The following is a 23,479-nucleotide window of genomic DNA, read 5'->3' as shown; positions in this document are numbered from 1 at the left end:
ACTAGAGAATAAATCAGACAGTGTGGCAATATTAAAACTTTTAAGATCTATGGCCCTTAAAATGCCCCAGCACAGCTTTTTAATCAAGCTCATTAAATTTTAATAACATAGGAAGATGCAGGCACCTTTAATGGCTTGCCATAGAAGCCTCTAAGGTCCCTTTGCTAGTTTGCTCTAAGGCTACAAACCTCCCTAGATGTGACTGAAGAGGGACGCCAGGTGGCTCAGGTAATCAGGTAAATTGCCCCCTAGTATTGCTTGAACATAAAAAACTTCACTAGTTTTTTATGAAATTTCGGGGACTAAAGGTATACAACTGGCCACTTTCTTCCTCATGAGCCTTGTATTTGTGCATGTTGCTTACTCATGCTTTCTTGTTAAGCCTTTCAGAGTCTGAATCTTGCCTCTCTGGTCTGTGATTTTTTGGGGTTTTTTTTAGGATAGCAATCATTGTAAGACAGTGTCTTTAGCTGCTTCAAGGTTTTTTTCCCCTCTTTTTTAACATGAATTGTAGTACTACAAACTGGACAAGATATCTTCGTTGAACTTTCACTAATTAAAAAATTGAAGAAAAGGTTTGTATATCTCTGTATTACTGTAGTTATTTATTGAAAACTAAACTATATTGCTAATTCTGTTAATATGTATGTTTCACTCTCCAGCCCATTTAACCCCACCTCTTTGTTCATTTAAATGCAAGGGTGAAAAAAATGAAAGATGTTCAAGTAACTTTATGTGTTTAAATCAGGACCCTGAGTAGTGACAACTACCAGGCATTTAGCAGTGCGGGTTCTTTGGACAATTCATTTGCCATTAGAAACCCACCGTATATATTCGAGTATAAGACAACCCGAACGAATATCAGCCGAGGCACCTAATTTTACCACAAAAACTGCATTAAAAATGTGCTGAAAAACTCGGCTTATACATGAGTATACATGGTAACTGGTAAAGGGAAGGGTGAAAGCATCTTCTCTGGGCTAATTTTCAATGAGAAAGGCTTGGGTCCCAGACCCTAGGTGGTTTGGAGCTGGTGGCATTTGAAAGGGCTGCCCCAGCTGGCAATTGTACTTGCTTGCCTGACTGTCTGCATGCTTGCAATTTTGCAGCAGTTATTCTAAATTTTCTTATTCTGAAAGACGAAAATACTTCAAAAAGTTGAAATTAAAAAACAATGGAAATTTTCAATGAGCTGTTTGAAACATTTGCATATATATTGAATTACTGGTTGCCAGATATCAAATAGAATATTTTGAATAAGTATAATGCTATAATTTTTAAATGGTATTTAATTCTTGTTTTAAGTCATTGGTAGATCTGTATTAAGAAAGCCTCTCTCTGATATATACATATCAGTTTTGCTTTCTAGATAGTTCATTTTCTACTTTATGAAAATGCTTGCACTCTTTTTAAAACACCTGTTTTCTAGTTTACCAACATGTGGGTACGTGTTGGGAATTAAACACTGAGGTCTGTTTTATGATTGTGGCTCAAGCAAGTTTTTTTAATCACTCTAGCCTTCATTACACGGGAGAGAGATGAGTCTTTCTACTCCTGTAAAGAGTTAACAGTCTCAGAAACCCACAAGGTCTACTCAGTCCTATTTGGTGACTATGAGTTGGAATTGACTCGGTAGCAGTGACTGAGCCTTCGTTAAGGAGCTTTGGTAGTGCGGTAGGTTGGGTTGGCACCCACCAGCCGCTCCTGGAGAAAAAGATGAGGCAATTAGCTCTCATAAAGATTTATTCTCAGAAGTCCTCTGGAACAGTTAGATTCTGCCCTACAGAGTCATGAGTTGGAATTGACTCCACAGTAGATTGAGGATTTTTTTTTTTTTTGAGGAGGAGTTAGCAATTATTATTTTCTTGTGTTAAATAAGAGTATTATATTGGCATGGAGCAGGGTTTCTCAACCTCAGCACTATTGATATTTTGGGCTGGCTAATTCTTTGTTGTCAGGGGCTGTACTGTGCATAGTAGGATGTTTAGCAGCATCCCAGGCCTCTGCCTACCTGATACCAGTATCACCCTTACCTGGTTGTGACAACTGAAAATGTTGCCAGATATTGTCAGGAGTCCCTGGGAGGGAGAATTGACCTTTGGTTGAGAACTACTCAGTTAGATAATGGCGTAGAATTCCTTGCAGCTTTCTGTTTCAATTGTTTTTATTTTAAAAAATATCACTCCTACTCCTCTTTGCAATCAGTTCTGCTTAAATGTCATCGCTTTTATGAAGCTTTCCTCACCTCTCCTCCTTGCCCTACTTAATTATTTCTTTTTCTGATTATTTCCAATTATAGAACTTAACCTCACTCTATTGTAACTACCAGTGTCTTTCTCTCACCTAGGGGGTATGGGTCATTTGTGTCAAGCTGAGTGCCAAGCGCTCAGATTTTATCACATGATTGAACCTTGGGTTGAAGAGTATTGTCATATTAGGAATTGCTAAACAGATGATTATTAACAGAATCTGTTAATCTTTCCAACCCTTCTAGTAGGTAATTTCCCAGTTTGTGGTCTTGAATTTTTAGCTTAGTACAAGTGATTATTTACTCATTTTGTGGTCTTCTTTTTAAATGTACTAGCAGGTCGGAGCTCCTTATTTGTATTAAACAACCTACACAAACACATTTAGGATGGATTTGATAGGAATAAAGTCACACAAAAATTCTAACAATTATGCTGTTACAACTTTTATGTCCAGAGGTGGCTTAAAGAACCCTCTTTTGTTAATTGCAAAGCTACCATCTGTTCAGAAAAAAAACAAGAAAAGTAGTAAATATTTTTCTTACATAACCTAGAATACTTAACTGTGATCTCTAAGTATATTTTCTTCAAAGCAGCTTACATATGGTAAGAAATACATTTTAATCGTGATCTAGTACAGTGGTTCTTAACCTTCCTAATGCTGCAACCCTTAATACAGTTCCTCATGTCGTGGGGACCCCCAACCATAAAATTATTTTCATTGCTACTTCATAACTAATTTTGTTACTGTTATGAATTGTAATGTAAATCTCTGATATGGAGGATATATTTTCATTGTTACAAATTAAACATAAAGCATAGTGATGAATCACAAAAACAATATGTAATTCTATATTGCGGAATATTTATTTCTAATTACAAATCAATGAAATTCTGTGTTAAAGCATGGTGTAGCATGGGTAACAGTCTTCATGCCGGGTACTCCAGGGTGGGTGTATCTGCATGTGAGCAGACACTCCTGGAAACAGCTAGAGGAACAGTGTTTTGGTTCCTAAGACCATTGGAAATATGTGTTTTCCGGTGGTCTCAGGCGACCCCTGTGAAAGAGACCCCAAAGGGGTCATGACCCAGTTGAGAATCACTGATCTAGTACATACATACCCTCAACACCTCCCTGAAAGAAGATTTTTGAAACAATATTTACTTTTACAATGTGTGAACCACTGGAGTGCTGTTATGTTCCTTTTTCCTTTTTTTTGCCTTGAGTGCTGGTCATGACCTAGTAAATTTATTTGACAACTTAAGAATAGGTCACAACCAACCCATGGTTTGGAAAAGACTGATGTAGGTCACCTCTTTAAGTACTAAAGTATGGAGATTAATGCCTTCTGTTCCAAGTCACTAATAGGTTGTCTTGTTCTTTTTCATTGATGCCATTTCAGAGTTGGCACAACAAAGACTTTAGAATGCCTTAACTCGAGCAAATTAGACTTCCAATTATCTTTCAAGTCATATATTATTGTTCATAGCAAGTATTTAGTGTGAACCCGGAACTATAGCTAACAGAGCATGCTCTTTGGCTTTTTCTCTCAAGATTGATTGTGCTAAAACCTGGAGGAGAACAGAAAGTTAATAAGCATATTCTTTTAAGTACTGATAGTGGCTCTAAACGCACAGTGACTTTGTAGGCTTTTAGGACCTGGACTAAGCTGTGCCGATTGAAGTTAATTAGAAAGCTTAGCATGTGTCGAAGGGATCGGGTGTAAGGCATCATCAGAACAAAAAATCTTACCATAGTGAATGGTGGGGGGAGTGCGGAGTGGAGATCCAAAGCCCATTAGTAGGCCACTGGAGATCCCCTTGCAGAGGGGTCTAGGGGAGGAGATGAGCCAGTCAGGGTGCGATGTAACAACGATGAGAAATACAACTTTCCTCTAGTTCCTAAATGTTTCCTCCCCGCTCCCACTACCATGACTCGAATTCGATCTTGCAAGTCTGGCTAGACCAGAGGAGGTACACTGGTACAGATAGGAACTGAAAATACAGGGAATCCAGGACGGATGAGCCCTATAGGACCAGTGGTGTAAGTGGCAAAACAGGGAGGGTATTGGGAGAATGGGTAGGAAAGAGGGAACCAATTACATGGAACTGTGTCCTCCCTGGGGGACAGACAACCGAAAAGTGGATGAAGGGAGACGTCGGACAGGGCAAGATATGTCAAAATACCCATTTATAAACTATCAAGGGCTCATGTGGGAGGGGGGAGCGAGGAGGGAGGGGAAAAATGAGGACCTAATGTCGAGGGTTTAAATGGAGAGAAAATGTTTTGAGAAACGATGTACAAATGCGCTTTACACAGTTGATGTATATATGGATTGGGATAACAGTTGTATGAGCCCCTAATAAAATGTTAAAAAAAAAAAAAGAAGAAAGCTTAGCATGAACTCAGGGTGAATTTTGCACTGTCATACCAGAGTGGGAAACTCTTTAGTACTTGGTAGAAAACAGCATTCATGTAGGTGTAAAGTACTTCTTGTTAGTACTTGAGGTTGGTTTTCTGGGTAATCAAGATAAAAGTTAAGAAATGAAAAAAGTAAGCAAAAGTGTGGTGACATGGTGAAAAAGCTATGATCTAAACAAGGCTCTACTGTGGTTGTAAAATGAAGTTGATTCAGAAGATTAATTAGAAACGTGCACATGGTGACTCTGATACAAGCTTATATTTCCTGTAAAATGATAAAAATAACATGGGATTACTAGGCTTACTAAGAATCAAGACACTAAATGGCAGGGAGAGGGCACACCCATCTGTCAAAATAAATTAATAAGTCTAATATTCTATACATACATTTCTCTCCATGGGACAGTTGGGTTACATAATAGTCAGCATTAAAAAAACTACCCCATGTCAGCTATGCAGTTAACAACTTTACACGTGTGCTGTAGTCCCCCGTTTCAGTCCTTTCCTATGTAGAATGGAAAGCTCATCAGGTTGGTAAGTCATTGCCAAGTAGAACTGCCCCTGTGGGTTTCCAAGACTGGGACTCTTTACAGGAATGGAAAGCCTCATCTTTCTCTCGAGGAGCAGCTGGTGGTTTCCAAACACTGACTTTGTAGTTAGCAACCCAGTAAGTAACCTGTTACGCCACCAGGGCTTCTCAGTTTGGTAGGGTTACCCTTAAATTTAATCTGCATGTGCTGCCATTTGTTTCTGGGGTGCTATCTTTATCATAAATATTATTTTGGCCTTACATTCTCCTTTTAGAATTTAACAGAATATGGGATAGCTGCATCAAATATATCTTTCAGAATGATCTTCTCTAGAATAAAAATCCTGAAGGATGATTATTTTAGACATTTAGAACACTAATAGGAATAATTGTCGTATTCCTATATTTCCCTTGTTATTCAGTAGTTCCTTTATATACATGCACGAAAACCCTGAAATTGGAACCTTAACTGCAAACATTCCTTGGTTTAAAAGCAAGTTTTGGTTTAAACTTGCCATTGTCTTTTAAAATTAAGATAGCATCTTAATCTTACCAGGTAGCTCACAGATGAATAATGATTAAGAACACAGACTTCAAGTTTTGTATCCTAGCTTGCCTCCTTGTTGCTTATGTAACTGCAAGGATATCCTTTAGCCTCTGTAAGCATTAAGTTCCTCATTTGATGATTAGGGAATTATTATGAGGATTAAATGAGGTAAAGCACTTAGCATAGTGTCTAGCACATGGAAGATGCCCATTAAGAATGATTTAAGCTCAAAACCTCCAAACAAGCAAGAAAATGAATGAGCGCTCCAAAGCAATTTACTAGTATATAGTCATGTGCCACATAATGTCTGTTTAGAAATTAGAGTTCAGACATCCGGATTGAATATCAAGATGTAGTAGAATGCAGTAGATTCCAGCCAGCAACATTTGTATTTCATGTCTTTTGTATGCAAAGGCGCATAATAGTATGGTGCATCTATATATAACCTGCAATATGTAAGTCCTGATATTCATAATAAATGCCTTGTGTCTGTACTATCCTTTCTGTCTACAAAGTTTACTGCATAGCAGTGTAGGCTTTTGCTCAGAGGCAACAGTCTCCAATCTCCTGCATCTCCCGTCTTTTGAAAGTTGTAGCGTTATCTGGCTCCTTAATTTTCTTTTAAAAAATATTACCATGCAATGTCTCATGGCACCCAAATGGAGCAAAGCCATTGCTAGGGATAGCAGCACAAGAGCCCCAGGAGAAGCACCGATTTGAAAGTGAAACAAAAGCTTATTAAACAACAGGAAGGTAGAAAATCAATGCTGTTTGCTCACAATTTAGCATATGGCACTTGCCAAGCACAAAACCAAACCAATGCAAAAATTCTCCAAGCGGTTAAAGGATCAGCTCCCCTGAAAACATCAAGGGTAATGAAAATGAGAGTAGGACTTGTATCAGGTTTGGGAGAACTGCTGCCTTGAGGACCACACATAAAAATCCCCCTCAGCACATTCAAAACCACTGCTTAAGGTACAAAGCTGGTTCAGGATGCTTCAATAAAAAGCAGGCCCAGCTTTGGATAAGGCATTTACACAATGTCCAAATCATCTCGCGTCTTATTTCACCAGATGTATTGTGGTGGTGTAGTAGATACACTTTGGGCTGTGATCCGCATGGTCCGCAGTTCGAACCACCAGCCAACTCTGCAGGAGAAAGACTGGTTTTCTAGGCCTGTAAACAGTTAAAATCTCGGAAACCCATGGCGGGTCCCTAAGAGTCAGCATTGACTTGATGGCTGCGAGTTTGGTTTTTGATTTATTGTGCACACAGGACTATGCATGCTTGTTTTTGTTCCAACTAGGCCTGGCCCATCAGAAAATGTGATGCCTGTATATATATTTTGTTAATTATAAAAGTCCACTCAAGGCAAGGCTGGCTACCTTCCCCTCAAACCTGAGAAATGCTTACTGCACCATATTTAGCATGTTAATAGTGGTTTACAAAGGCAGCTATTACTGTCTTTCTGGGGCCCCTCATGAGGGTGCTTCTGGGATTTTCGTAGGGGCTAGGATGCTAAACTTGTATGGGGCAGTCTTACAAAACAAGGGATTATTTCGTCACAGTTATTGCATCCGTTGCATACATTGAGAAACACTAGTTTTATATTTACAGTAGCATCTGAAAACCTCTCTGTGCGCACATTTCAGATGTCTCAACAATCCCTCCCAACCCCCATGGAAGGGAGTGAGCAAAGCCAGGCCTTAGTTAGTGTCTGGGACACCGTACGCAGTGTAGAAACTAGGCAAACTGCTGGAGAGTGCCTGTCCTGTCCAGAAGGGGAGCCTCTGCTTTAGCTTTAGTTGCCGCCACCGCCGCTGCTGCTGCTGGGTCTTCCGATTTTTTCTGAGAAAAGCTGGATATCTTAGTTTTATATTTAAATCTCATCCCCCTTTTAAACTGTGGCTCAACATTTTTAACACTGTTAGGGCCAAACCAAACAGATTTGTGGGCTGAATTTGACTCACAGACCATTGGTTTACAATCTCTGATAAAGTTATTTTAGGAAATGAGCTGAATTCTGCCAGCGTAATACTTAGGGAGGGCTGCTGCCAGCGTAATACTTAGGGAGGGCTGGAATAGCGCCTCCCAGTGGATTTGCTGAGTTGGGAAAAGCCAGCCGACACAAAACACTGGGTGTTGCAGTCATTTGTTGGACTTCAGGGAATTGGAGCACTGGATTAGAACACTCAGAGGAGCTTCATCTCTGATTGGGAGGAGGAACTTTGCGGTGTGTGTGTGTGTGTGTGTGTGTGTGCGTGCGTGTGTGCGTGCGTGCGGTCGGGGGACGGACCTTAGCAGCTGCTCTTTCAGGAACAGAACCTTTGCGGTATGGCGTGTGCACTTGTGAATTAAGGAGGTAGCTGCATACTGATGCCTCTTAGAGTGATTTCACCACCCAGAAGTTAGTACCTGCCCCGCCACCACTCTGAGACTGTTGAATTGAAAGTTCCTGCAAAGCCTCCAGATAATGAAGGTGCAACCTTGCAGAACCTTCTGGCTCTTGTTGCCTCTGAACTATGTGCTTTCAGTACGTTTTCTTTCTGGATCTCGGGCTACCACCTACATAGCTCTACAACCCCCTAGTTGTGGCTATCTGTGCTGTCGTGGTCGGTGGGGGTGGCATTGTTTCAAGGTATTCCAGGAGTTTGGTCCCATCCTAGCTTATCCTGTACAGCTCAAACCGCTGTCTGGCTTTAAGGACTCAAATAATCATGAATCACTTGATTAGTGTATAAAACTCAGCAGCACACTGTAATGTGGTTGAGAAATAAAGCCAGTGTTTATTTTGCATTGTGGCTGTGTGCATCGACATTTATGAGCAAGAATAAATTGTGTTTTGTAATCTACATCATCATATCCAACTGTATAATAGCCCCAGATACCAATATGAAAATGTGTGTTGTTAGTTGTATTTTGTGAAATTAAATGAAAACACACGTGCGTGTGTGCGCACACACATACTTTAAGCTGTGTTTTTAAGGAAATAGGCTTGTTTTATGGGCTGGAACCTTTCTGTTTGTTAGCTGTCAGTTGCTTTAATGTTCCAGAGAGTAGAAAGGAAATAGCTTTTTGTAAAGAAGCATTTTACCCTTTGGCAATCATCAAGGAATTACTAAGTTGGTAAATATCACTGTGCCTTAATGATTATCCTTATCAATTAGTGCTTATGTGAATGAATCTGTATACAAAGGGAACAGCAGTAACCACTACTACAAGTACATAGTCTCTAAAGAGGAACATGTTTACATCAGTTTAGATTCCTATTTGTTCTGAAAAATAGATCTGCTGTTAATCATCGTTTTAGATAGCAACTATCTTCTTTGTAGTTTTTGTAAGGCATGGGAGGCTATCTTAAAGAAGCTTTTATAGGTTTTATTCAAAGCAAGTATTTGTAACCATTGGGTGAGTGGGGAGGAAAGCACAACTTCTTGCTTTTGCCTCTGTTTCTTTCATGTTAAAATAGGTAACATTTGTACACGAATTCTTTCCTTCCCTCCCCTTGAAGTCCTTCACCTCCTCTCATACCAGTAATGCCCTAGTTGTATGATAAACTAATGAGTGTTTGGCTGTCCCCCACCCCAGCTAGTAAAAGAAAGGTGCTCATCATTACTGGAAAAAGCTTTGTTATCTGTGAATGATATCGTGTAAAGAAGACAGACTTTGGAGAAGGCATGGATTTGAGTCATGATTCTGCCAGATGCTTCTTCTCTAAGTATGTGTTCTCATCTGTAAAATGGAGAGGATTATAGTTACTTTCAGGACATAGTTATTCAGTAAATAGTAGCCACTAATGAGCACAATTGCATTAACAGTAACTTTGAATCCTTGGTAGAGCCCGAGGTTTTTATAGGGTACCAGAGCTAGCAGTGTGCTAGAACACAAAAGTAGATGGACCCCAAGCTTTTGACACCTGATACCTATCTGTTCTTTTTATTTGTTTTCCATAAAAAAGCACCAGGGTTACCACCTGTATTTTAAAGACTTGTAGTGAGGGTTGGAAAATGAACAGGACTATTCTTTGGAGCCACTAGGAAAGCTGAAGATAAGCCTGGAGGTGCTTCTGAAGCTCTTTATTGAAGGTAATTAAATAGCCATTAAAAAATATGATTAGTCCCTCAAATATTGAGGAATCATTTCCTGGTAGGAAATCTATTATCACATCCCTAAATACAGGCAGATTTGATTATTGGAGACCATTCCTCTCATTAAGGGAATGAATTCCAATTTTGTCCTTCATCTAACAGAGTTATTGAATACCTATTGAATATGGCCTGCTAGACCATTTGCCTAGTCAATTAATATGCCTTCAAAGGCGATACAGAAGAAGGAAATCTATAAGGTATAGGTCTTTGTCACATAAGTGAAAGTTCTAAAATTATCACTTATTTCTTGACTAATGTATAAATGTAGTAGCTTGGTAAAATGTTAGGAACAAAAGTAGTGTTTGTTAGCTTGTCTTTGCATTGCTAGTTGCACACATTTAGTATATATGGATAATAATAAATTGTATGTTTTTTAGGGTTGCTATGAGTCTGCAATGACTTGATGGCAGTGAGAAGAAAAATGTTTGTATCTGCATTATATCCAAATGTGTGGTATCACAAGATACTTTATGAGAATCATTCATTTTAGTCATATTCTATGAGATTAAGTACAAAAATATAGTGTAGTATTTTACTGGAAAATTGTATTTTAAAAGCCTTGGGATGCGTTCTCCAGTAAAGTGGCCACTAATCAACCCCAGGTGGCTCTTGCACTCTTGATATGTGGCCAGTCTGAATTGAGAAGTGCTCAAATAAGTATAAAACTAGGAGCCCTGGTGGTGTAGTGTGGTTACAATTTGGGCTGTGATCTGCATGGTCAGCAGCTTGAATCCACCAGCAGCTCAGCAGGAGAAATAGTGTACTTTCTACTCTTGTAAACAGTGGCAGTCTCAGAAATCCACAGGGGTTCGCTGTAAGTCAGCATTGACTTGATGGCAGTGAGTGAGTAAAGTATAAAAAGAATCTGTGGAGGTGCTTTGGGCTAGGTTGCTAACTGCAAGGTTGGTGGTACAAACGCACCAGTTGCTCCACGGGAGAAAGATGAGGCTGTCTGCTCCTATAAAGATTTACATCCTCAATCCCCCCTTTTAGGGTCCTATGATTTGGAATTGACTCAGTGGTAGTGGGATTTTTGATTTTAGTAAATGTAAAATACACATTAGATTTCAAGGACTTCGTTTCTTCTATCAATTTTTATATTGATTACATGTTAAAACAATATTGTCCATATATTGGGTTAAATAAAATACATGAATATTAGCTCTGTCTGTTTTGTTTCTTTTTAATGATTTTCCCTTGCCGACTAGAACATGGAAACCACTGTGTACGACTGACCTTGTCATTTTATTGGCCAGCAACTGCCTTAGAGCATTGGTGACTTGGCAGTAGGGTTACTACTCATCTAGTTATGAATCTGGCTAGTGCAAATTATAGATTGTCTTACAGTGAAAATAAAAACGATAGATACATCAAACCCCGTTAGAGAAACATGTTAAAAATCACACTAAAGTATTTAAGATGATTTGTATTTTAAATTAAAGACTAGTTTATTAATATGCTAGACTTTCTTAGCATTTCAGATTTGGAATATTTCTAAAGCAACAAACTGGGGAAATGTACTCATTGATTTCAGTAGCTACAAGCTATTTTTCTTTTTTTCCTAATCATTCCCAAACCATCCTACATAGGTGATCCCTGTTCTCCCAATTTGGGGGTAGGGGGACAGGAAGTAGGGGACCAAGTTCATGTAAACGCTCATCTATATATTTTTGAGTAGGAAGACTATTTTGCTTTAGTAAAACAGATAGTTTTATCATGTACAATTTCTTCCTCATCATTTAACAAATACTATGATCAGGTACTATGTTAAGCTCTGGAAATGCAATAGCAAACAAGGCATAGACCCTGAAAAGAGCTACAGGTTTGTGTTCGGCTTTATTTATTTATTTATTTGGCTTTTGATTTGGAAATAACTTCAAACTTACAAGTTGTAAGAATAAAAATGGGTGCAAAAAATAAATCCTTCAGCCAAATTTACTTATTAGTAATTTTTCTTGTGTATTTTCTGTGTATGTTTGTATAAACACACGGATTCATACTTCTTTCTGTGAGCCATTTGAGAGTCTATTGCTTACATCATGTATGCCTTTTACCCCTAAATGCTTCATTTCGTAGTTCTTGGAACACAGGAATATAACCACAGTACAGCTACTAGTTCAGCAAATTGAGTAAATGCAATAGATTTAGCATTGATAGAATACTTCTTTATAGATACCATCCACATCTCAATTTTGTCAATTAATTTGTTAATTTCTTTTTTATAACGATTCCCCACTCTAATCTAGGATGATTTTAGATTTAGTTCTCATATCCCGGTCACCTTTAATCTGAAACATTTTTCCCTAGCCTTTATCTTTAGAAGAGTAGCACAAGGGTGGTGTCCAACCTCCTCTGACTATACAACAGGGAAGGAGAATCAAATTTATCAGCCCAAAGCCAGTTCCTACAAGGCGGAGGTCAGACATGCCTCTAACCTCCAATTTCCTTTGCCAATTCTGGCACCAGCTGCCCTTCCCATGGCACTCACTCGCCTTCTGTTTCTCAGGCAGATTCAAACCCACATTGCAATAGCCCCATGAACTCACAGGCAATACTCATACTTCTGAGGGCCGATTGGGGAAGTTAACAGGTTATCGCAAGTCAGCAACCCCACCTGGTATTTCACCTTGAACACTGGCTCACTGGACTCTAGTCCATATGCTCAATATCTTCCTCTTCTGGATCATCAGCCTATATGTTCCCATCCCATGTTTCAGGGTCCAAATTCTTTCAGAATAATGTCCTTACTTTAATATCAGACACTGTTCTAGACCTGCAATTCTGCCGACACTGTAATTCAACTACTCGTATGATGAGACTGGATTTGGTTTTGGCAGTGTCAACTCTATTCCAAGAGGAGAGGAGACTCTCCTTTGTAGCACATGCCGAAGCTTTTAGGTCTGTTATTCAGCATTTGAGAAATGCTTCTGAGGTTGTGAGATTATCCCTTTCCTTGATCACATTTTGTATTGTAAGGAGGACCAGCCAACCAGCGTCCCTATACATCTCATCCTGACAAAACTGCTGGAAAATATCCAACACAGGATCACCGAGAGCCTCTTCTCTCACCAGCACTTCATCTATTGGTGGTGATATTGTGGATATTAGTGTTGCAACTTCACACCATGGATTATTACCACCCTCTCTAGTAATAGTGTCAGATTTATCCATGCTTTTAGGGGTAGAGGGAGCATTCTCAGTGTTGTTAGGCCTAATCAGGCTGGAGAATCCATTTGAGAAGCTCATTTATGATCTTGTTTCTCTAGAACCACTCCTGATACCAATTGTGTTAGGCAGGGTTCTCTAGAGAAATGGAACCAGGACACTTAGGATTTGTGTGTGTGTGTGTGTGTGTGTGTGTGTGTGTGTGTGTGTACAGCGAGAAGGAACATAACAGCTAATTAGTCCACACAGAAATACAAAGGGTTCCGTTCAACTCACTTCTGTGGAATAGTTAATACACTGGAAGTCCTTCAACTCATGAGGGCTGCCAAGTCCAAGGTCAAAGAAGCAGCAGAGTCCTACCTGGCGCAAGGCAAGCAGACTGTCTACAGGCAGCAAGCAGCAAGGTGGGTTACCAAAGTCAGTAGCCCCAGAGCTTAGTGACGCAGGCCCGAATGGGATATCAAACGCAAGGCAACCGCCAGCCTTGCGCTCAAGCGATGTATGCACCAGCGGCATGGTGAAGCAGGTCTGGAAGGAGCCTTAAGCTCTATGACACGACACGATCTTCAGATTGGCCTGACTCGCAGGTAGTATAGCTCACAGGTTGAGGCAGAGAACTAGCTCCAGCAGCAGCACACATGCTCCAGAATGCTCCAATCATCAGAGAGCAAGAGAGAAGGGCTCGAACCTTGCAGAGTCATTTATTTCTTTGTCCTCCAATCAAACTGCAACCTATTAATCCCACATGTACCTATTGGCCAGGTTGGCATAATAAACCTACCTATCACACCAAAGGTTTGGGATTTGGAGTTCCTTTTTTGGGCATGTTGACTGATTGATACCTTTGGCTTTATCCAGATGGTGCCCTGTAGTAGACTGTTGACTATATGTGTCTAGACTCAAAGAAAGCATGATGCTTTCAAATTGAGGAACCTTTGGTCTTTAAATGTTATTGAAGCTTTAGTAGTGGATGTAACCAGAAGACTAGAGGGTGTAGAATGAGAAGAGGAAGCAGCAGCCTAGGGCTAAACCTAGGGAAATGCCAGCATTATAAGTGAAAAGAGAGGGAGGCCGAAAGCTGCTTTAGCATGATGTTGCAGAGGCTGGAACAGAATTAGCATTTCCCACAACAGGAAGGAGTGATAAGTAGCATAGATGTTGTAGAGCTCCAAGGCGACAGAAGATATCCTTGGTAGTTAGGACCAGAGAGATGTTGCAGACTGTTTCAGTGGAGTAGTGTCATGAGCCAGATTAGAGCAGACCAAGGAGTGGTTTGCAGGAGCAGAGTATTCCAGGGTGGCCAGAAAGCCTATATGCATGCAAATCAAATGATCTGTGTCTCCCCATATTTTAATTTTTCATCATGTTCTTTAGACATCTTCCCTGTTGATAGAAGCCATTACCAAAAATACCACACTCACTGCCATTGAGGGAGAAAGATGACACTTATTTTGTAAAGATTTACACCCTCAGAAACTCACTGGGCAGTTCCACTATGTCTCATAGGGTGACTGTGAGTCAGAATGGTATCAATGGCAGTGAGTTTGGTGGTTTGGGGAAGCAAAGTAGAATGCATCGGAGCTTCGTGGCAATCCTTTAGACACAAGGACTGTTTGTAACCCTTTGAAAATCTTGGCTTAGAGAAGAGAAAGAACTAGGCACCCAGTAAAAGGCAACAGATAAAATCCCCCTGCTGAGCATGAAAAGTGAAGTTTGTGATTATATATATTATTTAATTATAAACCAGCAAAAATCAATCTATTTTTCTTAAACATTAAAAAAAGTGTTCAAATATTCTCTGAGGGTCTCTTGTGCTCCTCCAGGATGATTGAGGTCTATTGGTAAGAAATAAATTTGGTGTGAGATGAGTTGCCCTTACGTTATGATTTCCATGCATTCAATGAAGCCACAGTTACTTGATTCTTCTCTCCAAATTTAAAATATATGATTATTTAGTAGGTGAACACAAAAGAAACATGAGAGGTCTATGGTAGGGGTCCTCAAACTTTTAAAACAGGTGGGCAGTTCACTGTCTCTCAGACCCATTGGAGGACTGGACTATAGTTTAAAAAAAACTATGAACAAATTCCTATGCACACTGCACATATCTTATTTTGAAGTAAAAAAACAAACGGGGCAAAAACACCCAACGGGTCACATGTGGCCCACAGGCCGTAGTTTGAGGATGCCTGGTCTATGGTATACAACAGCACATTTTCCCCTTTTAAAATTGGAAACATAGATTAAGAAGTAGGCTGGTTAATTAACCCTTGATATACTACCAGTTGTTTTATGATGATTGCCTTATTTATATTGGTGGCTAATTTGAAACTAGTGCTGGTGAGATTGAAGGTCAGGTTCCTTTACACAGACTGTATTCTGCCATCTCAGCCTGTGCCACTGACAGCAGAATTAGGTGAGCGCCTAACTAAGCAGGTGTTACTGATGGTGAGCCAGTACCATCATTGCTGCAGACAAAGGATTGTGTCTTTCCATTTTGTTGTCCAGCTATTTAGTTTAGACGTCGGACTTTCTTTCCCGAGAATATCGCACTCAAACCTTTTGTTCTTATAATAGAGGGAGGGTGCAAGGGGAATGGGAAAAGTGCTTTGTGGCATTATTGTTGCGTCCTTAGGTCATGAGAGTTTTATTATTTCCAACATCAAAATGAGTACTCTGCTTTAAAGCAGTGATGTGACACCCCTTGAGAAAACAGGTGTGATTATATGTACATAAGTGGGATTTCTCAAAGCCATACAAATATAACTTTCAAACACTACTACTTTTTTTAAACTTTTTTTTGAGCCACTTATTGGCTATATACATTACAAGGGGTACCCCCACTCAAAAAGCAGAATCCCCCTCCAAAAAAGTATGTATTTATATATTTTTTAACAATACAACATTATTACTTTCAAAGTACTGTCCATTACACTTAATGCAGTTGTCAAATCTGCAATTCCATTCCTGGAAACATTTTTCAAACTCATTTGTTTGGATGACTGACAGCACCTCCCTCGATTTTTTTTTTCTTCACCTCTTCTACATACAACTGCTGTCCTTTCATGTCCCTCTTCATTCTCAGAAACAGAAGTTGCACAGAGCGAGGTCAGGTGAGTAAGGTGTGTGGGGCACAAGGGCACGAGGCATGCTGGTGTTTTTTTTGCCAAAAACTGGCCCCCTGAGATGACTGCGTGAGCAGGTGCATGGTCATGGTGGTAAAACCAGTCCCCCATCTGCCACTGTTATGCAATCTTTTCAGAATCTCTAAATAGAAAACTTGATTAACAATCTGACCTGGTGGAACGAACCCTAAATGTACTACTGGTCAACATTTTCGTCCTTTTGGGAAGTTGGCAGACGTCCAGAGCAAGGTGTCATCAATTGACATTTTACCTTTTTTGAAACAAGGAAACTGCTCGTACACTTGAGTTGTTCCCCATACTGCTGGCCTTGTAAGCTGTGTTCAACATCGCAACAGTTTCTGCAGCATTTTTCCCCAAGCAGGAAACAAAATTTCACAGCTGCACGCTGTTCTCTTAAATCAGCCATCACAAAAAATGAGTTTTAAGTGAAAGTGCTTTTACCAAAAAATTCACTGTGACCAGAGTGAACCTTCCCAGGCAACACCACTGGGTACACTAACTCAGAGCAAGTTGCTTGATGTTCACCTAGTGGAAAAAATACATACCCTGAAAGCTCTGCTGGGTGGAGCTTTTTTTCCTGTTTTTTGGGAGGTACCTCCTCGTATATCAGAAAAATCTGACTTATTTGAAATTGTCAGTTTTCTAATTTTGGAATTAAGTATACTAATTTTAGATATATTTATTATAGTTGATGGTAATAATTTGAAATAAATAATTAAATGTAACAGCATTTCAATTTCTTTTCATAGAAAATGACTGCAGTGTTGGAAGATTATTGCTATTGGAAAGCCGGTTGACATCCATTCCTTACAAGAATCTTGACCACCATTTGCTCTGGCATGGCGCAAAGCAATCCGCAACTGGATATTCAGGTTCTCCATGATCTCCGACAGCGTTTCCCTGAGATTCCAGAGAATGTGGTGTCTCGATGCATGTTACAGGTAGATAACCAGTGATAGTGAAATTCAGTTATGTTTTTACTTATCAGAAGTAATTTGTGTTATGGTAACTAGAACTTCGTGCTGGGTGGGGGGTGGGGGGGTCACCATTGAAAGCAAAGTTTCTTAAGGTATTTGGGATTGGTAATTCTTTACTTTCGGGCTAACCTGTGCATTGTTTAGCAGCATCTCTGGCTTCTACCCACTAGATGCCAATAGTAACCTCCTGTTCCCCTGTGAGTTGTGACAGCGAAAAACATCTCTAGATACTGCAAAATGTCCTGCAAAATATCTCCCCATGGAGCATCACTAACATAGAGAAAAGTGAAGGCATGTGGTGAAAGGGGACAAAATTCTCCGTAGTATTGATGTTTAAAATTTTTTGGTATTGTGTCATCAGCTCTCAAATCCTTACAGGTGAATAGCCAACATTTCATATTATCTGAGGGCTCCATCATAGCGAAAATTGTGAGGATGGCCCAGGAACGGGCAGCATTTGGGTCTATTATTTATAAGGTCACTAGGAGTTAGAACTGACCCAATGGCTGCCAACAGTAGCAACAACACACACTTTTGAGCCAATTTAAAAAAAAAAAATCTGTAGATTTTCCACATTCTTTCTTACTGGATTTTTCATTTTCAAATGCTTACTAATATCTAATTCTAAGTTTAAGCCTACTTGCTTTCATTTAATTACATGTCCGTATCTCGTTTCTTCTTTTAGAATAAATAGTTCACGTCCTTGATAGACTATATCTTTCCACTGAAGGGTTAACAAAGACATAGAGCAAAGGTCGTTCACTTTGGATTATGGCATTTCCCTATTTGCTTGACTTTGGGGAGCAGCATTTCTACCTTGCCCACTGTTTTATCCTCACAGTCTGTGCTGATGTTCAAACCAGGGCTTTGAACCAGCTTGAACCAATTCCGCCATGTCCACAAAGCAAAACTGGAACACACTTGAATTTTTAAAATTTAGATAGTCTGGAATGATAATCAGAATGGCAAAATGTATGGGTTGGAACCCTGGAATGGAAGCCTTCTGCTGGAATTTGGATTATTGGCAAGATGATGGAGCGTACCACATGCTCGGCTTTGATCAGGCACCTCTGTTTCGAACTCTGCTCAAAATCCACCGAGCGAAAGATTTGGTTACTGTTCATCACCTTTGTTGCCCTTCTTTTCTAAGAGGGAGGTTAAGTTTAAGGCATATTTCCCATTCTGGTTCACCCAGATTTAAAAATTCAGGCCTGTTCCAGTTTCACTTCCTCTGCCATGGCTAACCCGGCGAGATCCCTTAATTAGCTCTTTATTTGTCCCAGTGCTTTTATTTCACTTAGCAAGCCTGAAGGCATGGAACTTTACTTTCAACTTATTAAATACCTTATAATAACGCATTATCCGCAACACATTGTCCTAAGCTTTTCACAGTTTTCCCCCTTTGGGGTTAATAGCATGTATGGATGTGGAAACTACCACCTACTTTCTAAGAAGTGTCGTCTTTTGCATTAAAATATTTGAAATTTGGTAGTTTGCATTTTATTATACAAGCTTAAAGACTTCTCCCTGGACTTTCATTCCTCAATTATTAATGAAAACCTCAAATAGTAAAGTATGTGTGGTTGTTTCAGGTTTCAAATGGAACACTAGCTTTGGTTCTTAGCTGACCCATAGGCTCAGAAAAAACTTGAAGACACTTTGTTTTCACTTTTCACACATTTTTCTTTTAAACATTTTCCAGTTGGCAATCAATTTGAATTCTTTGGCTGCAGATTTGCTTTGTAATATCTAGCATATCTCCCTTTTACAGCATGATTTTCAAGTAGGATAAGAAAAAGGCAACTCTTTGTGTTGTGATTATTTTCTTCTTAAATTCAACATACACTTTTTTCTATAGCTCAAAAAACACTTTAGCATGTATTTAAATTACAGTACCAAAATTTTAGTATAAGGAAAAGTCTGTAAATTATTTATGGAATATTGACAAAACTGAGAATTCATTTTGTAAAAGCGATTATTTCAAAGGCAATGAGTGATGCATGTTTGAAGCTAATAAATCACTCTGAATTCTGTATTTTTATGGAGAACTTTACTTACATTTTTAAACGAGGGAACTCGTTGCTCCTTGTTTTGAGTTCTGTGTTAGAACTTCTAAAATGTCGATTTTCTATTAACATCTGTGTGTGTGTGTAAAATTTGAAGTCATTAAATGTGATTTTGTGAGTATTCCAAACCACCTTTTCAGTGGGCAAAAACTTTTGCAATTGTGGAGGCATGAATGAATCTCTTTAAGTTGATAGAGACCAGGTTTTTGTACCTTAACTTTAAGTTATGGGGCCATAGTTCAAAATGTAGGGTTTGTTTTTTTCCCTTTGTGTTTTTTACTGTACTTTAAATCTTTCATCATAATTCAGACAATTGAAATATATAAGGATACGTTTAATTAAAATAAAAGTGAAGGTTGCTTTAGAACATTTATTATTTCGATTCTTGAAATTCATTATAATTTCTACTTTTATTTCAGTACTTTCTAAAGCATGGTTATTTTCATGTTTTTCATTTGAAATATTACCTGCATATTGCAGCAATTGTGGTGAATCCAAGAATAGTCCAACATTTTAATTTGTTGAGATGCAGCAAGTATAAAATTACTTCTATATTTTGAGTTAGAAAACTTGAGGTTGAGTCACAGTGTTCATTAATAAGTACTTTACATTTCTGCAGCAGTAGTGGTAGTACTAGTACTGTCAGTTAAATGTTTATAAAATACCAGGAATCATTTGTGATTACCTTTTCAGTAGAGATGACCATGGAGATTGGTGATTCATGAGATTTGGTGATTCAGATACCATTTTGCACTTTATGCCGATTGTATTTCTGTAGTGATCTGGCAAAGCCTGATTTCTACTGTTGAGATACTTCATTTTTACCATTTTTCTTCCCCAGAATAACAACAATCTTGAAGCCTGTTGCCGAGCCCTTTCCCAGGAGAGTAGCAAATACTTGTATATGGAATACCACAGTCCAGATGACAACAGGATGAATAGAAATCGCCTTTTACATATTAACCTGGGTATCCATTCTTCTGGTAGCTACCACCCAGGAGATGGAGCTCAACTTAATGGCGGTCGAACACTGGTGCATAGCTCAAGTGATGGACATATCGATCCACAGCATGCAGCAGGTAAACAGCTGATATGTTTAGTTCAGGAACCACACTCAGCTCCAGCCGTTGTGGCTGCTACTCCCAACTACAATCCATTTTTTATGAATGAACAGAACAGAAGTGCAGCTACTCCTTCACAACCTCAGCAACCATCTTCCATTCAAACAGGAATGAATCCATCTGCTATGCAAGGGCCTTCACCACCACCGCCACCTCCTTCATACATGCACTTACCTCGGTATAGTACAAACCCAATTACTGTTACAGTATCCCAAAACCTCCCTTCTGGACAGACTGTACCAAGAGCTTTACAAATTCTTCCACAAATTCCAAGCAATCTCTATGGGTCTCCTGGTTCTATTTATATTAGACAGACATCTCAAACTTCATCAGGAAGACAAACTCCTCAGAGTACGCCATGGCAGTCCTCACCACAGGGCCCAGTGCCTCATTACAGTCAACGTCCTTTACCTGTGTATCCACATCAACAGAACTATCAACCTTCTCAGTATTCTCCCAAACAACAACAGATCCCTCAACCTACTTATCATTCACCACCACCTTCTCAATGTCCCTCCCCCTTCAGCTCTCCACAGCATCAAGTGCAACCTACTCAGTTGGGCCACCCAAGTTCCCATGTCTTTATGCCACCTAGTCCTTCAACTACTCCACCCCATCCATATCAACAAGGACCTCCTAGCTATCAGAAACAGGGAAGCCATTCAGTAGCCTATCTCCCTTACACAGCATCTAGCTTACCCAAAGGTTCCATGAAGAAAATAGAAATTACAGTTGAGCCCTCTCAGAGACCTGGAACAGCACTTAACCGGAGTCCTTCACCCATCAGTAACCAACCATCTCCTCGGAACCAGCACTCCCTGTATACTGCTACCACGCCACCATCCGGTTCTCCTTCACGAGGGATTTCTAGCCAACCCAAGCCTCCATTTAGTGTTAATCCTGTGTATATTACATACACACAGCCAACTGGACCTCCATGTGCTCCATCACCATCTCGGGCGATACCCAACCCAACTACAGTATTTAAAATTACTGTAGGCCGAGCAACGACTGAAAATCTTTTAAACTTAGTGGACCAAGAAGAGCGCTCTGCAGCACCAGAACCAATTCAGCCTATTTCAGTGATGCCAGGCTCGGGGGGAGAAAAGGGAAGCCATAAATATCAGAGGAGCTCTAGTTCTGGATCAGATGACTATGCCTACACACAAGGTAAATGTTAGCCTTTTATGCAATGTAGTCTTTGGGGTGAGGTTGTATTTGCCTATTCAAAACAAAATAGATTAGCAGTTTAGTTTTCATTGGATGTTCAGTACTTTCAAAATGTCGGAAGTTGTGTTGCTATTAAGAATAAACTTCATGCTTCAGAGTCATATATAGACTTTGTTCTAAAATAGGAAATTGTAGATAGAAAAATGGCATAATAAGAGGTATTTGTTTTCTTTTTCTCTGGAAGAATATCAATGAGAGACAAATAAAATGTAGGAAAATAGATTCATAGAATGGCTTCAAGTTCATCAAGGTGAAAGATTTTGTGTTTTAAAAAATTGATGACCTGAAGGGCATAAGGCTATCTATAAGTATATGTTTATAAGAAATGGTATTAATAAGGACAAATGCTTTTAGATTAGTTAATAGTAGGCCTAACTAAATATGTAGAAGAGTAATTTATTAAGTCTTCAGATCATTTTAATATGTTGGAGAATTTAGTATTCTTTCAATATTTATGAAGTTGAAATAATAAAGATTATAATTCAATGTGCCTTGTGCTGAGCCTGCCTAAAATGCACAGAAGTAGAGTTAAATCCTAGGGCAACTAAGGATTACTGAACACGAAAGACGTATGAGTAATGTCATTTTGGTAGCAGTTATAAGAGTCAAAGCCAATAGTGAGGTGTGGAATAGCATTAGAAAAATGTAAGAGTAAATGCTGACCAAATTTGGATGATGAGGTTCCTTATGAGTATTTTATACATTATAAAATTCCAGCTCACCTGTCCAATGTTATTCTCTGTAATGACTTTATCTGTAATGCTGTAGCCTTGCTGTTACATCAGCGAGCAAGGATGGAGAGGTTAGCAAAGCAGTTGAAACTTGAGAAAGAGGAGCTAGAGCGCTTGAAGGCTGAAGTTAACAGCATGGAGCATGACCTGATGCAGAGACGGCTCAGAAGAGTCAGTTGCAACACTGCTATCCCGACGGTAAGTGATCTGCTGGGGTGTGTTGAGAGAAACGTGGAGGAGATTGGTTAGCTGGGCCATCTGGTTTTCCTTTCCATTTTGTCCCTGGAAGAATTTTTTTTAACACTGGATGGACTTTTTCCTTCAATAACTCTTACCAAACAATTTGATACTTTATTTTTCATGTGCATGAAGGCTAGAGGTTCATCAGTATTCTGAAATACTGATGAATATAATCAAGGCTTAGCATCTCATTTACCATAGATTACTTTCCATCAGAATGGGAGTCTGAAAGAAAAAAAAACACACCCTAGCCAAATATTTAATAAATTGTTCTCTGTGTGCTTTATTAATTCCTCTAAACATATCATACATATATGTGTATGATTATATTTTCAAACATTTAAACATTATTCTTTTAGGTACGTTAATTCAAATGAATTAAGAGGAGAGTAATACGAATTTGTGGAAAGTGTAGACTAGAGACTATTTCAAAGCAGAGCAATTTTATAAAATCCAAGTAATGATAGAACCTGGGATAACCATTTTTGATGGAATGACCTAAGGGGAAATGCTCCAATGAAAAGACTAGGATGATGTCTTTTTTACATCCTAGTTTTATTTATATATACATATATGAATTCTAAAGTTCTTAAACAATTTGGAAGATTTTGAAACACATCTCCTACAATTATGTGATCACAAGCTCTCTGTGATTGAACCTCCTATATCATCTTTCAGCATATATTAATTCCACAGACATTTTTATGCATAGTTTCTGAATCTGGTACTATGCTAGGTGCTGAGAACACACTTGCTAGTGAGAGGAATAGATACAGCAACTGATGTAGCAACAGGTAATTCAGCATGATAAGTGCTATGTATGCTCACTTTAACGAGAGAAGGCATACATCAATTGAGTATGTGTACACTCAAGACACTTCTTCACTCTTGTATTGTCTTCTTGCTAAATG

The 23,479-nt window shown here is 39.2% G+C and overlaps 1 protein-coding gene across 2 annotated transcripts in view; it reads left to right on the top strand.

The window, feature by feature from the left end:
- Positions 1-23,479, top strand: part of TAB3 (TGF-beta activated kinase 1 (MAP3K7) binding protein 3) — a 66,540-nt gene that overhangs the window by 16,919 nt on the left and 26,142 nt on the right. Inside the window, exons 1-4 of one of the 2 annotated variants that reach the window (XM_045298666.1) lie at positions 540-575; positions 16,953-17,144; positions 20,088-21,537; positions 22,366-22,526. In XM_045298666.1, coding sequence (XP_045154601.1) covers positions 17,043-17,144; positions 20,088-21,537; positions 22,366-22,526 — 1,713 coding nt within the window. In that variant the 5' untranslated portion in view covers positions 540-575; positions 16,953-17,042. Of the gene's footprint in view, positions 1-539; positions 576-16,952; positions 17,145-20,087; positions 21,538-22,365; positions 22,527-23,479 lie in introns of those variants that run through there. The other variant, XM_004713881.2, reaches the window with a different exon arrangement.

This window comes from Echinops telfairi, unplaced genomic scaffold (assembly GCF_000313985.2).
Source record: "Echinops telfairi isolate 266 unplaced genomic scaffold, ASM31398v2 ScPeMD7_7436;HRSCAF=8474, whole genome shotgun sequence".
NCBI classification, from domain to species: domain Eukaryota; kingdom Metazoa; phylum Chordata; class Mammalia; order Afrosoricida; family Tenrecidae; genus Echinops; species Echinops telfairi.
This window is presented reverse-complemented; position numbering and strand designations above follow the sequence as displayed.